Below are 18,903 nucleotides of genomic sequence, written 5' to 3'. Positions count from 1 at the left end.
AAGGCCAATCACACTTAGTTGATTTACCATTATCTTGCAGGGAAACCTTAGAAAAATCACTTAACTTCTTCGGGGTTAAGTTTTCTCATCTCTAAAATGAGAGGCTTGAAGTTTCACTAGACCCCTTCTTCAGTCCTGTCCAGCCCTCAGCTTCTGAGCCTGGAGGCCATTTACTCCATAGGTATTTACTGAGTGCCACTATGTGCCATGCACTGTGCCCTTCCTGCTGACTGTGGCATCCTGGGCACCCAGCACACACCTCACACTTAGTAGGTGCTCAATAAAGACCTGTGGAAATGAATGAATGAATCTACCACACCTCCATTCCTGGCTCGATCCCTATCCACACCCCCAAAGTTCCCCCCATCTCTGCTCCCCCACTCTGTCAGCCATAAGCCTCTGGAACCTGTGATTAAGCCCAGAACTCTGACCAGACTGAGTTGAGCTGAAAACACCAGTGAGGGAGAGGAGAGTCTGGTCACTGCTCCCACTGGCAGTGGATGTTTACCTTGGATGTCACCCCACCGCGTAAGAAGATGTCACCAACACAGGCTTGTCCTGGAGCACCATCACATTCAGGTGCTGGGAGCCCACTGAGCAAAGGGCCTGTGTTGGGCTGCTCTAGGCAGACATCTGCCCCTGGTCACCTTCATCTCCTGGGCATCTGCCTCCAGCCACCCCACTCCCTTCCCCACCTAGCCTCAGACCCTGAGTGGGGCTCTGGAGCCATCTGTGCAGATCCCCAGTCTAACCCTCCACTTCCAGGATGCTGTCTGCTGCCTGCAAGTCATTTAAAGTCTCTGAGCTTCAGGCTCCTCATCTTAATCTGAGAACAGCAGAACCTAGTTTATAGAGTTATGGTGAGGATTCAGTATGTGTGCAGAGCTTGCTGTGGGAGAAGCAAGTGCTCAATAAATACCAGCTATCATTGTTATCATAACCATAATCATCATCATTAACACTCTCAGTCTGGTGAGGACAGCCACGGACAAGCTCAATCTAAGTGCATCTGTCACAGGGTACCTGGAATCTCCCTTCCTCCAAGAAGCCTTCCCAGATTACTCCCAGCAGAGCAAGGACTAACTTGGTCCATGCGGCTGGGACACCCTCACTCTCCCACCCCCACAAGCAGCACTGAACCTCCCCAGGAGTCAGGGGTACCTCTTCCCAGCTCTGTCTAAAGCGTCAATCCTGTTGTTACGACCTTCCTTGCCCCTCTGCCCAGGTCAGCTGGTCTGTCTTAGAGACCTGACAGCACTGAGCCCCTCTGCACCCACTGGTACTTCACAAGGGTTCAAAGAAGAGGACTATGAGGAAGATGGGGATGGTGGAGGGACCTGAGGAGATGGTGGGAGGCTGAGAAGCCAGGGCCCCCGGGAGGCCACACTCACCAACGTAAACACGCCTGCTCCCAGCACGGCGTACACTGCATGGAGCCAGGGCACCTGCAGGGCAGACAAAACACGGGCTCAAGGATGGCGAGATGGGCAGTGCGGCAGAGGGGCAGGGAGAAGGGATCAGTCCGAGAATGGAGGGTGTGGCACAGACCTCCCCAGTGGGGGCCCTCTCTCACCCCCCCAACCCTGCCCCAGACTGAGAGGTCCTTAATCCCCTGCATGCTCACGGTGGGTGGGGGAGCCCCAGGGTAACAGTGATCCTGGAGGGCTGGCAGGGGAGGTCCAGATGGGCCAGCACTTCTTTCCTCCACACACAGCCCCAGGCTCAGGCTGGCCCAGGGTGACTCATCCTATGGGGTCCCTGCCATCCTCCCAGCCTGGGTCTGGTCTGAGGCTGTGCCCTTCTCCCAGTGTGGACTCATCCCTGTGCCGTCTGTCCCCATGTCGGGAGCTTCCTGGCTCTGCCTGTGTGGGTAAAGGGGCTCAGGTAGAAGGGGACAAAGACTTAGGCCCAGGGGTTGGGGGGGCATCTGGCATCCCTGCCAGCTGTGCTTGCTGGGATTCCCTGCAGAGGCTGGAACAGCACCCCTTCCCAACCTCTGCTCTCCCCAGGCCTCAGGGGCACCCAGCTGAGTGCGGAAACCTTGCAAGAGGTGCCAAACGAGCCGTGCCCTCTGAAGAGCCTTCCCCCAGAAGACTCCTGGAAACACAGGCATTCCATCAGCCTGACCCGGGTCGATAAAGTGTTCTTGGAAGCTCTGGGGCCCCTTCCTGTACCCCTCCCCCCCAACCTAGATACACAGAGGGCCCCCAGGCAGGCTCCGGCTCCTCCCTTTGTCAACAGGATCCTGGGAAGAGCCAAGGAAATGCCTGAACCAATCCCGACGTTCTGGACTGGGAAGCAATAACCTGGGGCTGGGCAGGATGGGGTAGGGAGGGGGAGTGAGGAATACTGCTCTCAGCCCGGCAGAAAAGGGGCAGTGGGGGACCCCCGTACTAGAGGTAGCTAAGAGGAGCCCGTGGCAGGTACAAGCCCTGAGCCCTCAGCACGGGTCCAACAGCTGCTCTCTTGGGTTCCCAGGGTTCAAACCCCCTCCTGTGATGCCCTCAGTCTGCCCCTTCTCCACCTGCAGCAGCCTGAGTGCCTGGAATGGGTCACTGAGCCCTGAGCAGTCTTAGTGGGATTTCCCAGGCAGGCCGGACACTTCTTAAAGAGCTGAGATTCAGCTGTCCCCATGGACACCCTCATGGGGCAGGGGTATGCTCGGAGCCCCACTGTCCCATTTCCCGTCTGCCTGGACAGCCAGATCCTGCCTCTCTGCACTTGACTGATCCCCCAAGAGGCCCAGGAAGCCCTTCCTCGGGGCCCCTCTGGGCCTGGTGGCCCCATGGAGCTCCGGAGCCCCCTCCCCGGCCTAGGGTTTAAATGATCTGAGCCCTCCCCCTCGGCCTCACCTCCCCGCTAGTGGAGAAGATGGGGAAGGTGACGCGGATGTGGCTTGTGGAGTGGGCAGGTGCCCAGACCTGTCAAGAAAAGCCTCGCTTCGCTGTTTGCTTACACTGCCAAGCAGCCCAGGGCAGGTGCCAGGAGGGGCAGGACAGGATGGCAGGCTGTGAGCCCTTGGCTCGCGGCCTTCCCTGGAGGGTGTAGGAGGAAACAGCACCCTCGGGCCGGCAGGCCCACCCCCGCCATCCCCACGGGGCCGGCTGGGAGACCTGGAGACTCACATATTGGAAGGGCAGGAGGATGGCCAGGATGAGTCCACTGAAGAAGAGAGTCATGAGCAGCACGAAGAGCACACCTTGGCAGGACGTGAAGTCAAACTGCAGGGGTGGGACAGGCGTCAGCTGCCGGGGCCCTCAGGCCTGCACAGGGCGGCCCGGCGTTCCTGGGGGCCCCGGCTGGGCAGTGTGCTGGCCAGAAGGCCGAGGCTTCGGCAGCAGGCCACCTTCCCGTGCTCACCCCAGGACCCGCTGTTCCTCCCCCTGCCATCCCAGGCGGCCTCCCCAGACACTACGCGTGCCTTTTACCTCCCCCAGCTGGGGAATCCAAGCTTGCAGCCCACCGCCCCCGCCCCCCACCAACCTTCCCCAGCCCGAAGGCCCCAGGGCTGACCTTGGTCTGGAAGCTAAACACGGTGACCGAGAGGCAGACGAGGGCCGTGATGCCCAGGCACAGCAGCACGGATGTGGTGTTGTAGTAGCTGCAGGACGGGCAGGCCAGGGCGTCGGCTTCAGGGCAGGGCTTCTGGTCTCCCCTTGCCCTCCTCCCAGGTCCTCCCCTTCTGCCAGGACCTGATCCCACGACCTCTGGCTCCCAGCCTCTCCCCTTTCCCAGGATCCCCCTTCTCTCTGCCTCCTCATCCTTTCTACTGGGGCCCACCCTCCCCAACATGCTCACACTCAAAATCCTGTTAGAAGGATCTCGAAGAGGTGGGAATGGGGGTGGGGAGGGGTTGTGCTGGTGCCTGGAGGTGGCTTATAGGGAGCTGTGTGATCATGAACCTGGGGTCTTTTCAGCTGCAGCTTGAGAGGTGTCACCTTGCTCTCCTCCGTCTCCCACCCCCACCCACCAGCCTGGCCAGGTCCTGGAGGCCGAGTGCGGGAGAAGCGCGCTCTAAGCCCACGTCTCCTGCCTGCCTGAATGCCCACCGCCCCCCCGGCCCCGTCGAAACGCTCCCCGGAAGGACTGTGCTTGGGGCAGCTCCCCTCGGGGTGTGGCCAGCCCCCTTCCGCCTGGCCCCTTTACCTGGACAACATCCCAGTGAGGTAGGCCATGGACAGGGTCTGAAAGGAGAAGCAGGATGAGGGAATGCTGGGGGCCCAGACACCTTCAAGGGCCAGCCTGGGTCTCCACCCCTTGTGTGTACCCCTCAACTCTGAGTCTGCTTTGCTCACACACACATTTACCTCCAGGATTTCTCCCGGTGAAGGAGGTCCCAGCTGTCCCTTTCTTTTTTCTGCAGCCCTGCTCGTCCCCCTTTCTAAGATTCACACCCTCCCCCCACCCCCAGCTCTTGTTATCCATAGCTCTAGGAGTCCCCATACAAACCTCTTAAAAACAAAATCATAACGGAAAGTGGGAGTGGATGGAGTGGGGAGAGAAAGGCTATTTGGAAAGAGAGGGTGGGGTGTCTTTGCAGAAGAAGTGGGGCGAAAATACCCCTGCCACCCCCAGTGACCTCACATGAGCTACCTCCAACTCCTAGCCCTCGAAGCTCACCCTTCAACTCTCCTCCCCCATCCCCACTCAGTATCTGTCCCCACATCACTTACAAAGATGGTCAGGAGGATCAGGTTCCAGGGGAAATGCCTCCTGTAAGGCAAGCCACCGAGTTCAGAGGAGAGAGGGGGCGTGCCTGCAGCACAGGCTGGGTCATGCTGTAGGAGGGCTCTCCGACAAACTCATCCCCACTCCTCGGAGCTTCTTCCTTCAGCCACATCCCCATGTGCCCCCATCTGTGCCTTCACCCTCCCCCCCGCCCCGAGGTGCCAAGTAAAGGAGGGAGGGGCAGGCCTGCTTGATGGAGCCCAGAGAAGGATGGGGCCGTCTTAGGGGTGCACTGGCGGCAAGCAGGACTGGGGCCAGGACTTCCAAGGTCCTGCTCACGTTCCCACAGCCATGCTGCTCCTCAAGCCGTCATCATACCTTGGTCCAGAACAGCAGGCCAGGGTCAGGTAGGTCGCGAAGAAGACGGCGCTGTGAGAGACAGACGGATGCGAGAGCTGGCCGCCCCTGAAGGCCCTCCACCCAGGCCCCTGCTCGTCCCACTCTCTGCCACCCCTGCCCACAGGGCACCAAGCAGGCTGCCACGGGCCAGGGACAGGGGTTGGTTAAGCTCACGATCATCTCAGAACCTTGCAATGGGCAGGGTGATGGTGTAATTCCAAAAGAAAGGAAGGGGAGTAAGATGAGCCTGCTTCTAGAAATACTGAATCTTGGGTGCCATGTGGTAGCTGACCCCCCAGTGCAAAGTGGTTCCCCCCAGACAATATCTTATTACTTATATATATTTTGAAAAGCTCATATACAGTGTTCTCTATATGCCAGGCAGAGGGCTACATGCTTTATGAGGATTAGCGAATATAACCCTCGTATCTTCTCTAGGAAGCACGTTCTTCACTTTATAACTGAGGCACGGTGAGGCCAGGTGAGCTGTCCAAGGTCATAGAGCTACCACATGGCAGAGGCAGGGCTAGGACACAGGCATTCTCCTCCAGAGTCCTAGCTTATAACCACTACCCCATACTGCCTCCTTTAGGCCCTTCCCTGGCCCTGTCACTACCTACAATGATCTTGTCTGTCCTGCCAGCACCTGGCACAGCAAGAAGTACCTGTGGCATGAATTTTTGGATCAGGTGGCCTTATCCATTGGGAGACTGGCAGGAAGCTCAGGTGAAACCCAGAGACAGGGGTCGAGGATTAAGGATTTTCTGGAGAGCAGTGGAGGTGGAGGCCAGTCCAGGAGGTGGGACATGAGGGCTGAAGACCCAAGGCTGGGGCATGCTCATGTCTACCTAGATTGGTACCAACACCAATGCATGGTCTCCAGCTCTCAGTGTGCCCTCAACACATGGCACCTGTCATCCTTCCCCATCTCCCTCCTCGGTTCTCTCACCCATCCCCTACAGCAACAATGCCAACCATCCTCCTTCATCTGCAAACCTCCCAGGCTGCCTCACTCTCCCGCCTGGTCTGGCCTGATGTGTCCCAGAAAGATTCGAGATGAGGTGGGGGGCTCCACTGGCTCCCTGCCTGCCGCCTGCAAACATCGCGTCATGCATCTATGTGTCCTTCCTCCTGTCCCTCCTCCCATCCCAGGTGAATCCCCCCAAGCCTCTGGGTCCCACACCCTCAACCGCCCTGCCATCGACTGCTACATCTTCTCCCTCACAAACCTCCTCAGCTGTTCTCCATCTTTAACCAACACCTTTCCCGGCTCCAGCTACTGCCACTTTATCCACCCTCACAGCCAAGCTTCTTGAAAAAGTTGTCTCCACTCACGGCACCTTCTCCAACTCACAATTACTCCTCAACTTAACAAACCAGCCCCTGTCCCACTTAATGAGAGCTGGCTTTGCCACATCACTATGACTTTGTTGAGTCCCACTGACACTTGTCCATCCTTATCTGACCTGGACATGCTGACATCTGATCTCTCTCGTTGTTTCCCTGGTCCCACAATGACACAGCCTTGGGTCCCCTCCTACCTCCCTGGTCACGCCTTCTCCATCTCCTTCAGCACAGGGTCTCTGCTATCAGACCGTCTCCCTTCATGATCCTCTTGGGGGGCCTCACTCATTCCTAGGACTCCCTTTATCAGGCAGATGCTCATGACTCACACACCATATTTCTGATCTAGAATTTCCTTCTCAACCTCAGACCTGAATAACCAACTGCCTACTGGGCAACCACGGCTGTTAGGCAGCAGGTTAGAGCTGAACCTGCCCTCTTCCTTGCTCCTCCTCCGGCATCCCCTATTGCAGAGGATGTCATGCAGCCTCCGAGTCACCCAACCAGCGACCTCAGTCAGCCTTGACTCTCACCCTGCCACGCCCAGCTAATCACTTGGACCTGCTGATCCTCTACCCAGGCAGTTCTCAAATCTGTCCCATTCTCTCCATCCCCACGACCACCCTTTTAGGTCGGGTCATCTCTGTTTATCTGGTCCTTCTGCCTCCAGTCCTGCCTTCCACTCTCCAAGCTATAGGTAGATCCTATCATGTGACTCTCCTGTTTAAAATTCCAAAGACCTGGTGATGCCCTGCCTGATCCGCCCCCCGGCCTACCTCTCCAGCCCATCCGGCACCGCACTCCGCCCCTCCATCTACCCTCATTGCCCTCTGCACCCTCACAGTGTGCCCACCGCTCTCTGCCCCCACTGGAAAGGACCGACTGGCGAGGATGCCTGGGGCTGAGGCTGGAGGGGTTTCCTCTGTGCACCACGGGCATAACTCAACCAAAGCCTGCACCCCACACCCCATGGGTCTGCTCATCTGATCCCCACCCAGATGTAACACCTGGAACAACCTATTGTCCAACCCAGGGCCTGGCACGGCTTAGGCAATCTTTAAATATTTCTGGGTGAAATGTGAAAGCACAGGGAATGTAGGGGTTGAGACGAGCCTATTGGATTTGGTAAATAGGAGCCCTCCATCTTCACCCTCTCCTATTCTTCAGTGGTTCTCAAATGATGCATCACTGCTGTCACAGTGATGGAGGGGTTCTCAGTGCCAGGGCCAGGGCTGCAGGCCATCCTGTTCCATGAGGAACAGTGGAGTCGTCCTGCCCCAGTTGTTAAGAAATACCCCAGCATCTGCTCTCTTTCGGTCTCCCTTGGGTCACCAGTCACTTCGACAATAATAATAATAATACCCTTATCTATGTGTATCCTGGTTGTGGGGCCTGTCTCCCTGGCCAGACTGGAAGCTTCCTGAGGGCAGGGCCCAGCCTCCTTTTCTCTCTGGTCCAGAGCTCCTCAACCCTCAAGACGAGTGGTCGGGAGGAAGGGCAGAGGGACGGACGACCTGGAGCGTATGGGCCAGTTTGGGAGCCTGACCCTCATTTCACATCCCAGCTCTGCCACCACCATTGTGTGACCTTGAACAGCTACTTAACTGCAGAGCTCCAGCCTCCTGCTTTGTAAAACGGGAATGCTGGTACCAACTCACTGGGTTGTAGCGAGGACTGAATGAGAGCATGCAGTCCAGCCTTGAGCACAGAGCCTGGCACTGGGTAGGGACCTGAAGATGGGAGTTGTTATTATTATAACTAGAACCTGGCTAACTGACAGCTTCCTGGAGAGGCTCGGACCCACCTCCCCCAAGTCTGGTCTCACACTTTTCCTCCTCTGTCCGGTCCCCCCACCTCCACCCCACAGCCCTTACTCCTCCCCCGCACGGTAGGGAGGCCGGCAGTTCCCGCTGCCAAGGCTCAGAGGGAGCATCAGACAGTAAGGCGAGAGCCCACTGAGGAGATGATTGGGGCCTGGAGAAAGAGTGGGCGGGGGCAGGGGGTGGTGCTGGAAGGCTGCCATCCCAGGAAGCGAAGAATAAATCACAGAAGAAGTGAAAGACAGACTTGCTTGTCAGAGCCTGGGCCTCAGGGCCTGAGCTAGAGCCGTGGTCTGTTTACAGAATGTCAAGACCAAGGCAGAGGCTCAGGTGGAGGCCAGGGTCCAAACCCAGTGTCCTCCCCCAACTTATGAGGCTCCAGGACCAGTCCCAGGCTGTGGGGAAGCAGCAGAGCATGGAGGGGAAGTGCATGAGCTTCTCAATCAGAAAGACAGGGTTCAATCCTGGCTCTGCTGCTCAGGAAGCAACATCTTCTCTCTGAGCCTCAATTTTCTCATGTATAAAATGGGGATAATAAGGCTTCCCTGGTGGCGCAGTGGTTGAGAATCTGCCTGCTAATGCAAGGGACACGGGTTCGAGTCCTGGTCTGGGAGGATCCCACATGCCGCGGAGCAACTAGGCCCGTGAGCCACAACTACTGAGCCTGCGTGTCTGGAGCCTGTGCTCTGCAACAAGAGAGGCCGCGATAGTGAGAGGCCCGCGCACTGGGATGAAGAGTGGCCCCCGCTTGCCACAACTAGAGAAAGCCCTCGCACAGAAACGAAGACCCAACACAGCAAAAATAAAATAAATAAATTAATAAACTCCTACCCCCAACATCTTCTTTAAAAAAAAAAAGGGGGGGATAATAACTGTATCTGTCTCGTAGGGCTGTTGTTAAGGATCAAATGAAGAATATCTGCAAATCACATGGCACAGTGCTACATACATAGAAAAAGACCTGTTTTATTCTTACTGCTATTAAGGGCTTGGTATTTGGAGGATGTGAGACCCACTAGGTCTCACACCCAGAGGCAGACTCAGGACTGGATAGTGATATGGGGAGGGGGCACGATGGGGCAGAGCAACAGGCTGGCTTTCTAGAGAACAGGGCAGCATCTTGGTGGTGAATTCCCAAGCACCTTTAAGGCTTTGCGACGCTCCATGGAAAGCACACGGTCCATGCCCACTTCCGACTTCTCTCCACACCCACCCACCCCTGAGTCTGGGACAGCATCTGTTTTCTGCCTGGAGATGCTGAGGAGGAAGGACCTCTCACCATTCAGAGGTCAAATTCTCACACCATTCTCAGTGGGGTGGACTCTGCCCTCAATTCTAGAGCCTGCTTATTCTTGGACTGTCCCCCTGCCACCATCTGCTTAGGGCACAGAGTCCCAAAGACCCTCCCGCAGGAGGCCTGACGAGGGGCCTGGGGACCGCATTCCCGAGGTGGCAGGGCGCAGAGGCTGCCAGGCGATGCTGATGTGCCGGGAGCCATGCCGACCCGCCACGGGGGCTGGCTGGGGTGGCAGTCCCTGGGACCTCATCAGTTTTAGCCTGCAGTGCCCCCCGTCCCCCCAAATGCCCGCCTCCCTGCCTGGTCTGCAGACAGGCCCTCTGTCCTGTGCCCTAAGAAGGGCTCTGGGTGTGAATGTCTCCTCCCCTGGGATCCCCAACTTGGCTGAGCTTCTCCTCCACTCCTCCAGGGAGCCCCAGAGGCCAGGATGTCTCCTTCCTGTCAGGCTTTGGCTGGCTTTTGTTAACTTGAGGCCCACTCTGGGACTGTTCTGGGCTCGGGTGGTCCAGGAGGCTCTGGGCTGAGCCTACGTTCCCACCAGACCCCCATCCAGGAAAAAGCCTGGGACAGCTGTAGTGTGCAAGCTCCTTGGGTGGACATTCAGAGCCTCCACCCCGGAAGGCCTTGCTTCTCTCTGGGATATCCCGATTCCCCTCACAGAGCCTTGCAGTGCTCCGCCAGACTGGTCCCTAATTTACCCAATGTACCACGTGCACTCCCACTCCCAAGCTTCTGCTTAAGTTATCCCAGTCCCCAGGCCCCTTGGCTCATCCTTTGAGGCGCACCCGCTGACATGGACTGAGGGCTCCCCCTCCTCTGAATGCTGCTCTTTCACAGGCTGCCTTGTATGCCCACCACCTTCCCCTGCAGAGCCCTCGTCTCCACCAGCCCCAGTTCTGGCCTGGGCTCACAGTGGGTGCTGAAGGAGACTTTGCTGACAGTAGCTCTGCTTTGAACAGGGTGGTCCGGCCTGGCAGTATCCAGAATGACTCCTTAATTGCCCGCATAGGGGGGTCAGAATAACCTCTCAAGTTACCCGCCATGCTCCTTAAAGAGTAGAGTATATAAGCAGAAGCCAACTGCTCGAGGGGAAGGGAGTCTGCTAAGTAGAGGGATTAAGAGTACAAGCCTCAACCTGAATCTTGGGTTTGAATCCCAGCTCTACCACTGCCTACCTGTGTGACCTTGGGCAAATTACTCAACCTCTCTGAGACTTAATTTTCTGAGGAGTGAATGCAACACTGCATATCAAGCACGTGGAACAATGCCCAGCCCTTATTAGGCATTTATAAGTGGTATCTCTTATGATTAATAATTCACAAGCATTAATAACAACTATGTTAATACTGAGTAGCAACATTATCATTAGTGTGGGCCGAGGTGTCCCAGCCCCCCTTCTCCTCCAGGCCAAGGTCTGGGTCTCCCTAGCCATGACCCCAGTTCCACCCTTCCCTCCTTGCGCAGGCACCAGAACCAACGCCCATCTCCTCCCCTCCCCCTCAGCTCTACACACCCCAGAAGGCCCCTTCTGGCCATGCCCTTATGAGGCAGTTCCTATGGGATGGGGAGAGGTCATGGGCTGGGATTCTGTCAGCGGAGATTTCCCACCTTGGCTGTGGAGGGTGTTCTGGGAAGGGGCCTGGGTATACTTACTAGGATGCCCAGTACCAGCCTGGGTTTGCCTGGACATAGTCCTTAACGGGGTCACTGCAGAGAAGGGAGGGAGAGAGAATCAGAATTTACCCTCTGTCTCCATTTCTAGTTCAACATCTGCACCTGCCCCCGCCACCCCCGCCACCCCACCCCCACCCCCTGCCCCACCCGCCAGTTCACAGGACTCCGAGAGGAAGAAAGGAGAGACCACACCCCTGGTGGGGGAAGGAGCTCCAGCCACAGTCTCCCAGTCTCAGGCTGAGACTTGGATGCGCCCAGGTGTAGGGCTGCTGCATCTGAGAGGAACGACTGCTTCACAGACACCTGCAGGCCCAGAAAGCACGGGGCCACCCCCTGCTGGACAGAGGACCCCTCCCTGTGCACGGTCTAAGGTTCTTCCCAGCATGAGGTGGGCCGCTGCCCTGCACCATCATCTTCAGGCAGACGGTTCTAAGAACAATCTGACTCTGGACCCTCCTCCCCAGGTCGAGACCTGGCGCCACCACCCGTGGAACGTGCTGGTCCACACAACCAACTCACCAGAAGGTAAAGAGAGCCACGACACCCAAGGTCACCAGCAGCTGGATCAGCAGAATGGTATAGACCTGAGGGTGGGAGGGGGTTCCGCTCAGCTTGGGGGGCCCTGTTGGGGGCCAGAGAGGCTCAGGCCCCCAGCAAGGCTTAGGGAGACCCCAACTTCCTGGCGACTCCATCTACCCTCCAGACCCGCATCCTGGGCCTTCCACCCTCCTTCTTAGGGGGCATCGGAATGAATCCAGGACAAGGCGAAAGGACGGCAAAGACGCTCCAGAGCCCACACCCATGGCATCTGGAGAGAAGAGACCACGTGTTCAGCCGCAGCAGGGGGCAGTGGGCACCCCAACTTCCCAGTAGGTGCCGTCAGTTGGCATCACAAGGATGGGGAGAGGGATGGCCTCTGGGCAGGAGACTGGGCCAGCGGCTTCTCAAGAGGCTCCCCCCACCCAGCTTCCCAGTCTGGGAGAGTTGGGGGAGGCAGTTACCTTTCTGATGAAGACTCTGCGAACGTTCTGGTCATCCCAACTGAAGGTGGTGAAGAGCTCATGGTCTCCAGTGGGGAAACCACTCTCATAGCTAGAGCTGCTGCCTGGATGGGCAGGGGGAGGGCCGTGAGCGCTCCCACACAAATAAACACCACCCCCAACGGCTCAGAGCTACCTTTTGTCAGACTGGCTTTCTGGACCAGGCAACGCCCTTCTCTCCAGCCCCATTCTCAAACCTCCTCCTGCCCCACCCCATCCCATCCCACAGAGATCCCAGATCTCTCCCAGGTTGCCCCTCACCTTTCCTGTTCTGAGTGTGAGAAGGAACAGTCATCCCCCCTTCCCACCCCAAGTGGGGGCTCCCTGGGGCCCAAGCTCTGCCATACAAATGTGGCCCTTCCCTCTTGTGCCCCCCCATCCCCCTTCCTGGACATTCTGGCTCCCTTGTGGCTGAGAATCAGAGAAGGACAGCCACTCCCCCAGGGCTACCTCACACATCCGAGTCAAAGGTCCTACCCCGGCTTGCTCTGAGGTCCCGGGGGTGGGAACTGGGGACTCGTAGGTGGGGTGGACCTGCTGGTGCTCCAGCTGGGAACCAGAGCTGGGGGAGGCTGGAGGGGAAACAGAGCCAGGACAAGGGCAAGAAGTGGCATGTGGGTGTGGGTGAAGTTTGGGGGCCTGGTCCCAGAACTCAGGCTTTTGGAAGAGCATGGGCTCTGTAAGCAAACACGTGGATCCCTCCCCAAGACTGACTAGCTGTGTGGCCTTAAGCAAGTCACCAGCCTTCTTTGTCTCTTCCGTGATATGGGTTGGTGATACCCACCTCACGGGGATGAAACGGATAAAAGTGAAAGCTCTGTGCCTGATGCTGACGACACCACCCTCTCTCTTTCACCCCTCGTCTGGGTCATTCCTAAGGCCTCAAATGTGTCCACTCTGCTCTCCACCATCCCTGCAAGTTCTCCATGACCTTCCCCTCCACAGCAAGAGCCTGTCTTGGCCTTTCAAATCTGACCTCGGCACTGTCCCGCTTTAAATTCTTTGATGGCTCCTCACTGCCTTTTACTCAAGTTCAAGTTCCTTAACAAAGCCTCCTCCGCCTCCCACGAGTCCTCCAGCCCCACTGCATACTACTCCCTTCTACTTTTCTCCAGCCTGACTATATTTTTTTCAGCAATGTGCTCTCTTGCCTCTGGGCCCCCGCACATTCTTTCTTTCAGCCTTGGACACTCATTTTCCTACCTCTTCACCAAGCTAATACATGCCATCCTTCAGGACTCCCCTCATGGATACCCCTTCCTCCAGGAAGTCTTCCCTGACTGTCAGGCGGGTTAGCTGAACTGCCAAGGCCTCCATCACTGCCTTTCGCCATGTGGTAATCATCCATTTACTTGTCTACACTGTCAGCTCTGTGAGGGAAGGGCTTGCAAATCAATGCATCCCCAGAAATTAGCTCAGTGCCAGACACGGTGCCTGGTGCACGCTTAGTAAATGTTTGTCACGTGCTGACTGAAATGAGCTGCCTTCCTCTGCCCTGACAGTTCATTGGAAAACATTCCTTAAGGCAGCCAGTCCTGGCAACCAGGATACGGGAAATGAGGAAGGGGGAGGGAGGTGGACCCACTGCCAACCTGGGGCTTGGAGACCCTAAAGCTCTTATCCTTCACTCCTTCATGTTCTGTCCACGTCCCCCACCAAAGCCCAAACGGCCAGGCCACAGAGGGGGAGAAAAGGAGAGAAAAAGCAGTCTTGTGGGTGTCAGCGGCAGGAGGAAGGGCTCCCATGAACACCAGACCTTCAAAGGTCCTCCAGTGGATCACGGTGGGGTGGGTCTGCTTGGGTCTGGGCTGAGGGGCTTTGTGGTGGGAGGTGTGGACCATGGTGGCCGCTCCTCCTGAGTAGAGACTGTCTGAGGCATTGTCCCCAGGATCCCTTCTAGAATTCTGCTGGGGGTGGGGGTGGGGTGACAAGGTGGGGGAGGGGGTCGAGGGGGCCGAGGAAGACTTCCTTGCAGCTTGCGGGAGCTGTACATTCCCAGCCCTGAGGCAAAGCTCCCACAGGCTGCCGAACAGAGGGCCCCCTACCAGCCCGATTCTTAGTCTGCAAGGAGCTGGCGTCAGCCCGGGTGGGTCGGCCTAGGAATTGTGCCTGGCCCTGAGGGATGCTAAGGCTGGCATCCACACACCTTCCCCACATCCTGCTCTCCCGCCCCCAGTTAAGGCCTTGGGGGAGGGTAGAGAGACAAGGAGAGTGATGGGTGAAGTGGATCCTCAGGCCCCTGCCCTAAACAACCCTGGGGCCTCCACGGGGACTGGTTTCAGATCAGCCAGCATGTCAGCAAACTGCACCCACGCTCACAGGGAGCCAGCCCCAGCTGAGGCCACAGTTAGCTGTAGCCTCGTACTGCTCCTTCCTGTGTCCACTCTGACCTCTCTCACTCCCTCTCTGCATCCTTTTCTTCTAGGACAGCCCCTGGTTCTTCTCCCCCATCTGTCCCCTCTTTTTGCCCTAGCTTGGTGACTTGAAAAAGCCCCTCTTCCCCATCCAAGGGAACTATGGCTGCAGAAACTGTATCAGTCCTTCTTCATGGAGTTCTCCTTGACCTACCCTCAGAAAAGTCCTCCAAATCCCAAACCTTTGACATCAGAGCCTCATACAACCACCACACAGTGTGTCTATTTCTGGGCAACTTCTTCCTATGCAGGTTTTCCATCTGGGCCCACCACTCCCCCTGATGCTCCAGCCTCCAGGAACTGAGAGACTTACTAGGGTCCACATAGGCCCAGCTGGGGTGGAGAGGCACAGCCGAGGGGGCTGGCGGGAAGACTCCTGCCTTCAGCCCCTCCCCAGAGGTGGCCTCCTCATAGGAGGGTGGGGCCGAAGGCACTGCTGGAGCCTCCTTCTTCTCACCATTCGCCTGCTGCTGCCCCTCTGTCCCGGGGGCCTTGTTAGCCACAGAGAGCTGTGGAGTAGAGGCAGAGAGAGACAGTCACCAGGGAGAGGGCACCTTCTAAGTCCTCTTCCCCAGCCCCTCAATTTCTGGAACTTCCATGGGTACTTTCTCACCTGCACTAGGAATGGCAGTGGTGCAGACAAGAACCTCCCTATTTTATGTGGGGTATATATACGGTGGAATATTATTCAGCCTTAAAAAAGAAGGAATTCCTGTCATTTGCAACAACATGGGTGAACCTGGAGGACATCATGCTAAGTGAAATAAGCCAGACACAGAAAGACAAAAACTGCAGGATCTCACTTATATGTGGAATCTAAAATTGTCGAAATCGTAGAAGCACAGAGTAGAATGGTGATTGCCAGGGTCTGGGGGGTGGGGGGAATGGGGAGATACTGGTCAAAGGGCACAAAGTCTCAGTTATGCACGATGAAAAAGTTCTGGAGATCTAATTGCAGCCTGGTGACTACAGTTAACAATACCGTATTGTGTACTTGAAATTTGCTGAGAGGGTAGATCATAAGTGTTCTTGCCACACACACACACACACACACACACACACACACAGAAGGTAACTACGTGAAGTGATGGATGTGTTAACTAGCTTGATTGTGGTAATCATTCTGCAAGTTATATGTATATCAAAATATCACACACCTTAGGTATATACAATTTCTATTTGTCAATTATACCCCAATAAATCTGGGAAAAAAAAGAATCTCCCTATTTTACAGATGGGAGAACTGAGCTCCAGGGGGGGTCAGGGCTGGCCAGGGGCACACACTGGAGCTGGGATAAGAACTGAGGAAGGAGAAAATTCTTAGGAGAGCCCACCATTGGTGGTCACCGTCCCCCGGGGCAGGGACTGGCGCTACATGGTTCCACCATTTCCCTGGGGTCCAGGGAAGGGCCTGGTACAGAATAGCAGGCCCTTAAAAGTATTACTGAATGAAAGGTCCTCTCATTGAATCTCCCTGCTACCTTGCTCGTTGTATTTTGATCCCTGTTTTTAAATGAAGGAACTGAGGATCAGAGAGAAAGAATGACTCAGAGCCACACATGGCCCACTGGGCTGCAGAGCCCAGGTACCGTCCACTGGGGCTGGCCTCCTTCTGCTGGGCTGGAGATGACCAAGGAGGGTGGGGATGGAAGAGCAGGGAAACAGAAAGGGGAGAGGAGAGGGAAAAAAAGAGGAAGAGGGGGACTTCCCTGGCAGTCCAGTGGTGAAGACTCCATGCTTCTACTGCAGGGGGCACGGGTTCAATCCCTGGTCAGGGAACTAAGATCCCGCATGCTGTGGGCAGTGCAGACAAAGAAAAAAAAAAAAGAGGAAGAGGAATGGGGGCTGCAGGGGAGCGGAGGGGCAAGAGGCCCCTGGCTAAGAGTCCATTTTGGCCTCATGCTGTCGGAACCTCAGCCTCTCCCTCAAACCAGAACAGAATCTGACTGTCACTGATGGAAGGGAAAGCACCTCCTCATTCAGCCCCTTCCTTCATCTTACAGATGAGGAAACTGAGGCCCAGTGGGAAATATCCCATGGCAGGTTGAAAATTCAAGTCTATTTACACTCAGATATGGCCCCGGTTCCACAATGTGCAAGTTTAGCTTTGGTGAGAAGATAGGGGCTGGGAGGGCCCGAATGATGCCGCCAGGGAAGGGAAGATTGGGGATGCAGGGATGGTATGAAAACTGAAACGTCACCAAAAGGACTGAACCTCAGAAAACAAACGGGATTGAAGTCTGGTTCCAAAAAGAATGAGTTAAACCTGCAGGGCCACTGAGGAAGGCTGCAAAGTTCCTTCTCTGCGGGCAGCGTCTAGCTGAGGCAGCCCAGAGATGAGCAAGCACCGGAACATTTCTTCTTCCATCCAGCCCTGAGGATGACTGAACTGGAGGGGTCTTTTCCATCATCAGAAAGCCTGGGAGCAAGCTGGGGGTGAGGGGCAGAGGAGGCAGGGGCAATACATTCACCTCAGGACAGGAAGCAGCGTCAGCAAAGTGACTGGTGGAGGTGGAGGTGGGAAATGGAGGGAGAGAATCCGCAGAGCAGGGAGCTCTTCATTTTCACCATGGTGAACCCCACCCCTGCGTCCTTAGGGAAGGGCCTCAAAACCCAGGCCTGTGGGAGTAGGGCCCGGGCTCATCCCTCCCACTCCCCAGCCCCCTTCATCACCCAGATCAGAAGGGTCATGCCCAGGAGAATCCATTTCAGCCCACCGGAACCAAGGTTCTCTGAGCCCAGACCCAGGGCTTGTGCCTGGGAAAAGGATTATCACCTCTGACCTCAGCCCGGTCCAGATTCATCCTCCTCACCAACAACCACCCTGCTGACCCTAGGCCCTGGACCCCCAACATCCAGCATTACCAAGTGAAGTCTGTCCAAATGGCACGAGGTGGTATCACCCAATGACATCATTTTGAGGCCTGATGAGCTTAAAAAACAGTGAAAGGAGGGTCTGAGAGCCCAGGAAAGATGCCATTGGCTCTGAGGCTCATCTCTGAGAAAAGAAGGGGAGTGGAAGGGAGGCCCTTCTTCTGTTTTCTCTGCCCAATCCTTAGCACCCCCAAGCAGAGGGCCAGAGGACCCTCCTTCTTTGCCCCAGGCCCTGGTGGTTGTGTAATTCCACAGGCTATTGGTGTTACATAACCCTACTAGGCCAGCCAAGTCTCTGCCCCAACCCCTCCCCTACACTTCAGGCCTAAAACAGGAATAAAAAGAGAAGATGTTTTATCCTATCCCATTCAGTCCTATGTCTGGCCAAAGCGAAAACAAAAATTAGAACATCCGGAAGCAGGGTTGCCATAGGAACCCCCCAACCACAGGGGCTGTATCCAGATATGGAATAATGACAGGGAGTTTGGTGGTGGTGGTGGTGGGGTTCTGTGGAGGGTGTAAAAGATGAATATATGGTTGGGGTTGGGATTGGACAGAGTGGGGGTGCCCTATAGGGACTGCCCCTCAGGGCTCACCCTGGGGATGCGTACACACACACACACACACACACACACACACACACACACACCAGACGCCTAAGCTGACTCCTTAAGGGGACATGGGCGTCTGTGAAGGCTCCTGTTTTGCCAAAGCAATTGATGGAATGTAGATGGGAGGAGAGGTGAGCCTGGTGGGCAGGAAGAGGCCACAACCCATTCCTTGAAACAGGCCTTGTGGGCCTCTGACTTCGGCAAGGACCACGCAGGACCTTCGCATAAGAGCCGAGGGAGGATGCTTACAGTGGTCCTGAGAGTTTGCTTAGGATGACAGGGAGACGGGGGAACCAGAGGATGGAGGATGATGCAGGTGGGGGAGATGCCGATACCTTTCCCTGTGTCATGGTGCCGTCTCTCCGGGAAGGGGTCCCTGAGGCACGGGCGGCCGCTTGGGTCACCGCAGCCTGCCTGCGTCTCTTCCTTCCTCCGCGTGGGTTCTAGCAACATCCACTGCAGCCGGGCCAGGAGGACCGGAGCGTACCATCCAGACGCGGGGAGGTGGGGCGGGAGATGGGGGGAGGAGGGGGCCAGGGCGGGCCTGTAGGCTGCGGCGGAGGCCTCTGCGGATTTGCAAGCGGAAGTGGAGGAGGCGGCGCACAGCCCTTTCCTCCCGCCCCCTCCTTCCTGGTATCCTCACCGCTCAGGGACCAGGCAGCCCTGCGCTGCGGAACTGCCCAAGTGGATGGGTCCAAGCGGGCGGGAGGAGGGGCCAGGAGTCCGTGACACCCGACCAGCTGATGCTGCCTGCCTGTAACT

At 56.6% G+C, this 18,903-nt stretch overlaps 1 protein-coding gene across 1 annotated transcript in view; it reads right to left on the bottom strand.

The window, feature by feature from the left end:
• Positions 1 to 18,580, bottom strand: part of FAIM2 (Fas apoptotic inhibitory molecule 2) — a 29,796-nt gene extending 11,216 nt beyond the window's left edge. Inside the window, exons 1-11 of the mRNA XM_065887506.1 lie at positions 18,477 to 18,580; positions 14,970 to 15,165; positions 12,204 to 12,307; positions 11,722 to 11,786; positions 11,182 to 11,235; positions 5,047 to 5,097; positions 4,674 to 4,713; positions 4,147 to 4,184; positions 3,514 to 3,601; positions 3,126 to 3,221; positions 1,392 to 1,445 (exon numbers count right to left, since the gene is read on the bottom strand). Of these exons, the coding sequence (XP_065743578.1) occupies positions 1,392 to 1,445; positions 3,126 to 3,221; positions 3,514 to 3,601; positions 4,147 to 4,184; positions 4,674 to 4,713; positions 5,047 to 5,097; positions 11,182 to 11,235; positions 11,722 to 11,786; positions 12,204 to 12,307; positions 14,970 to 15,165; positions 18,477 to 18,491 (801 nt within the window). The 5' untranslated portion in view covers positions 18,492 to 18,580. The remainder of the gene's footprint in view (positions 1 to 1,391; positions 1,446 to 3,125; positions 3,222 to 3,513; positions 3,602 to 4,146; positions 4,185 to 4,673; positions 4,714 to 5,046; positions 5,098 to 11,181; positions 11,236 to 11,721; positions 11,787 to 12,203; positions 12,308 to 14,969; positions 15,166 to 18,476) is intronic.
• Positions 18,581 to 18,903: the final 323 nt, after the last annotated feature.

This window comes from Phocoena phocoena, chromosome 11 (genome assembly GCF_963924675.1).
Source record: "Phocoena phocoena chromosome 11, mPhoPho1.1, whole genome shotgun sequence".
In the NCBI taxonomy this organism is placed as follows: Eukaryota; Metazoa; Chordata; class Mammalia; order Artiodactyla; family Phocoenidae; genus Phocoena; species Phocoena phocoena.
The sequence above is the reverse complement of the archived record's forward strand: the minus strand, read 5'-3'. Positions and strand labels throughout refer to the sequence as shown.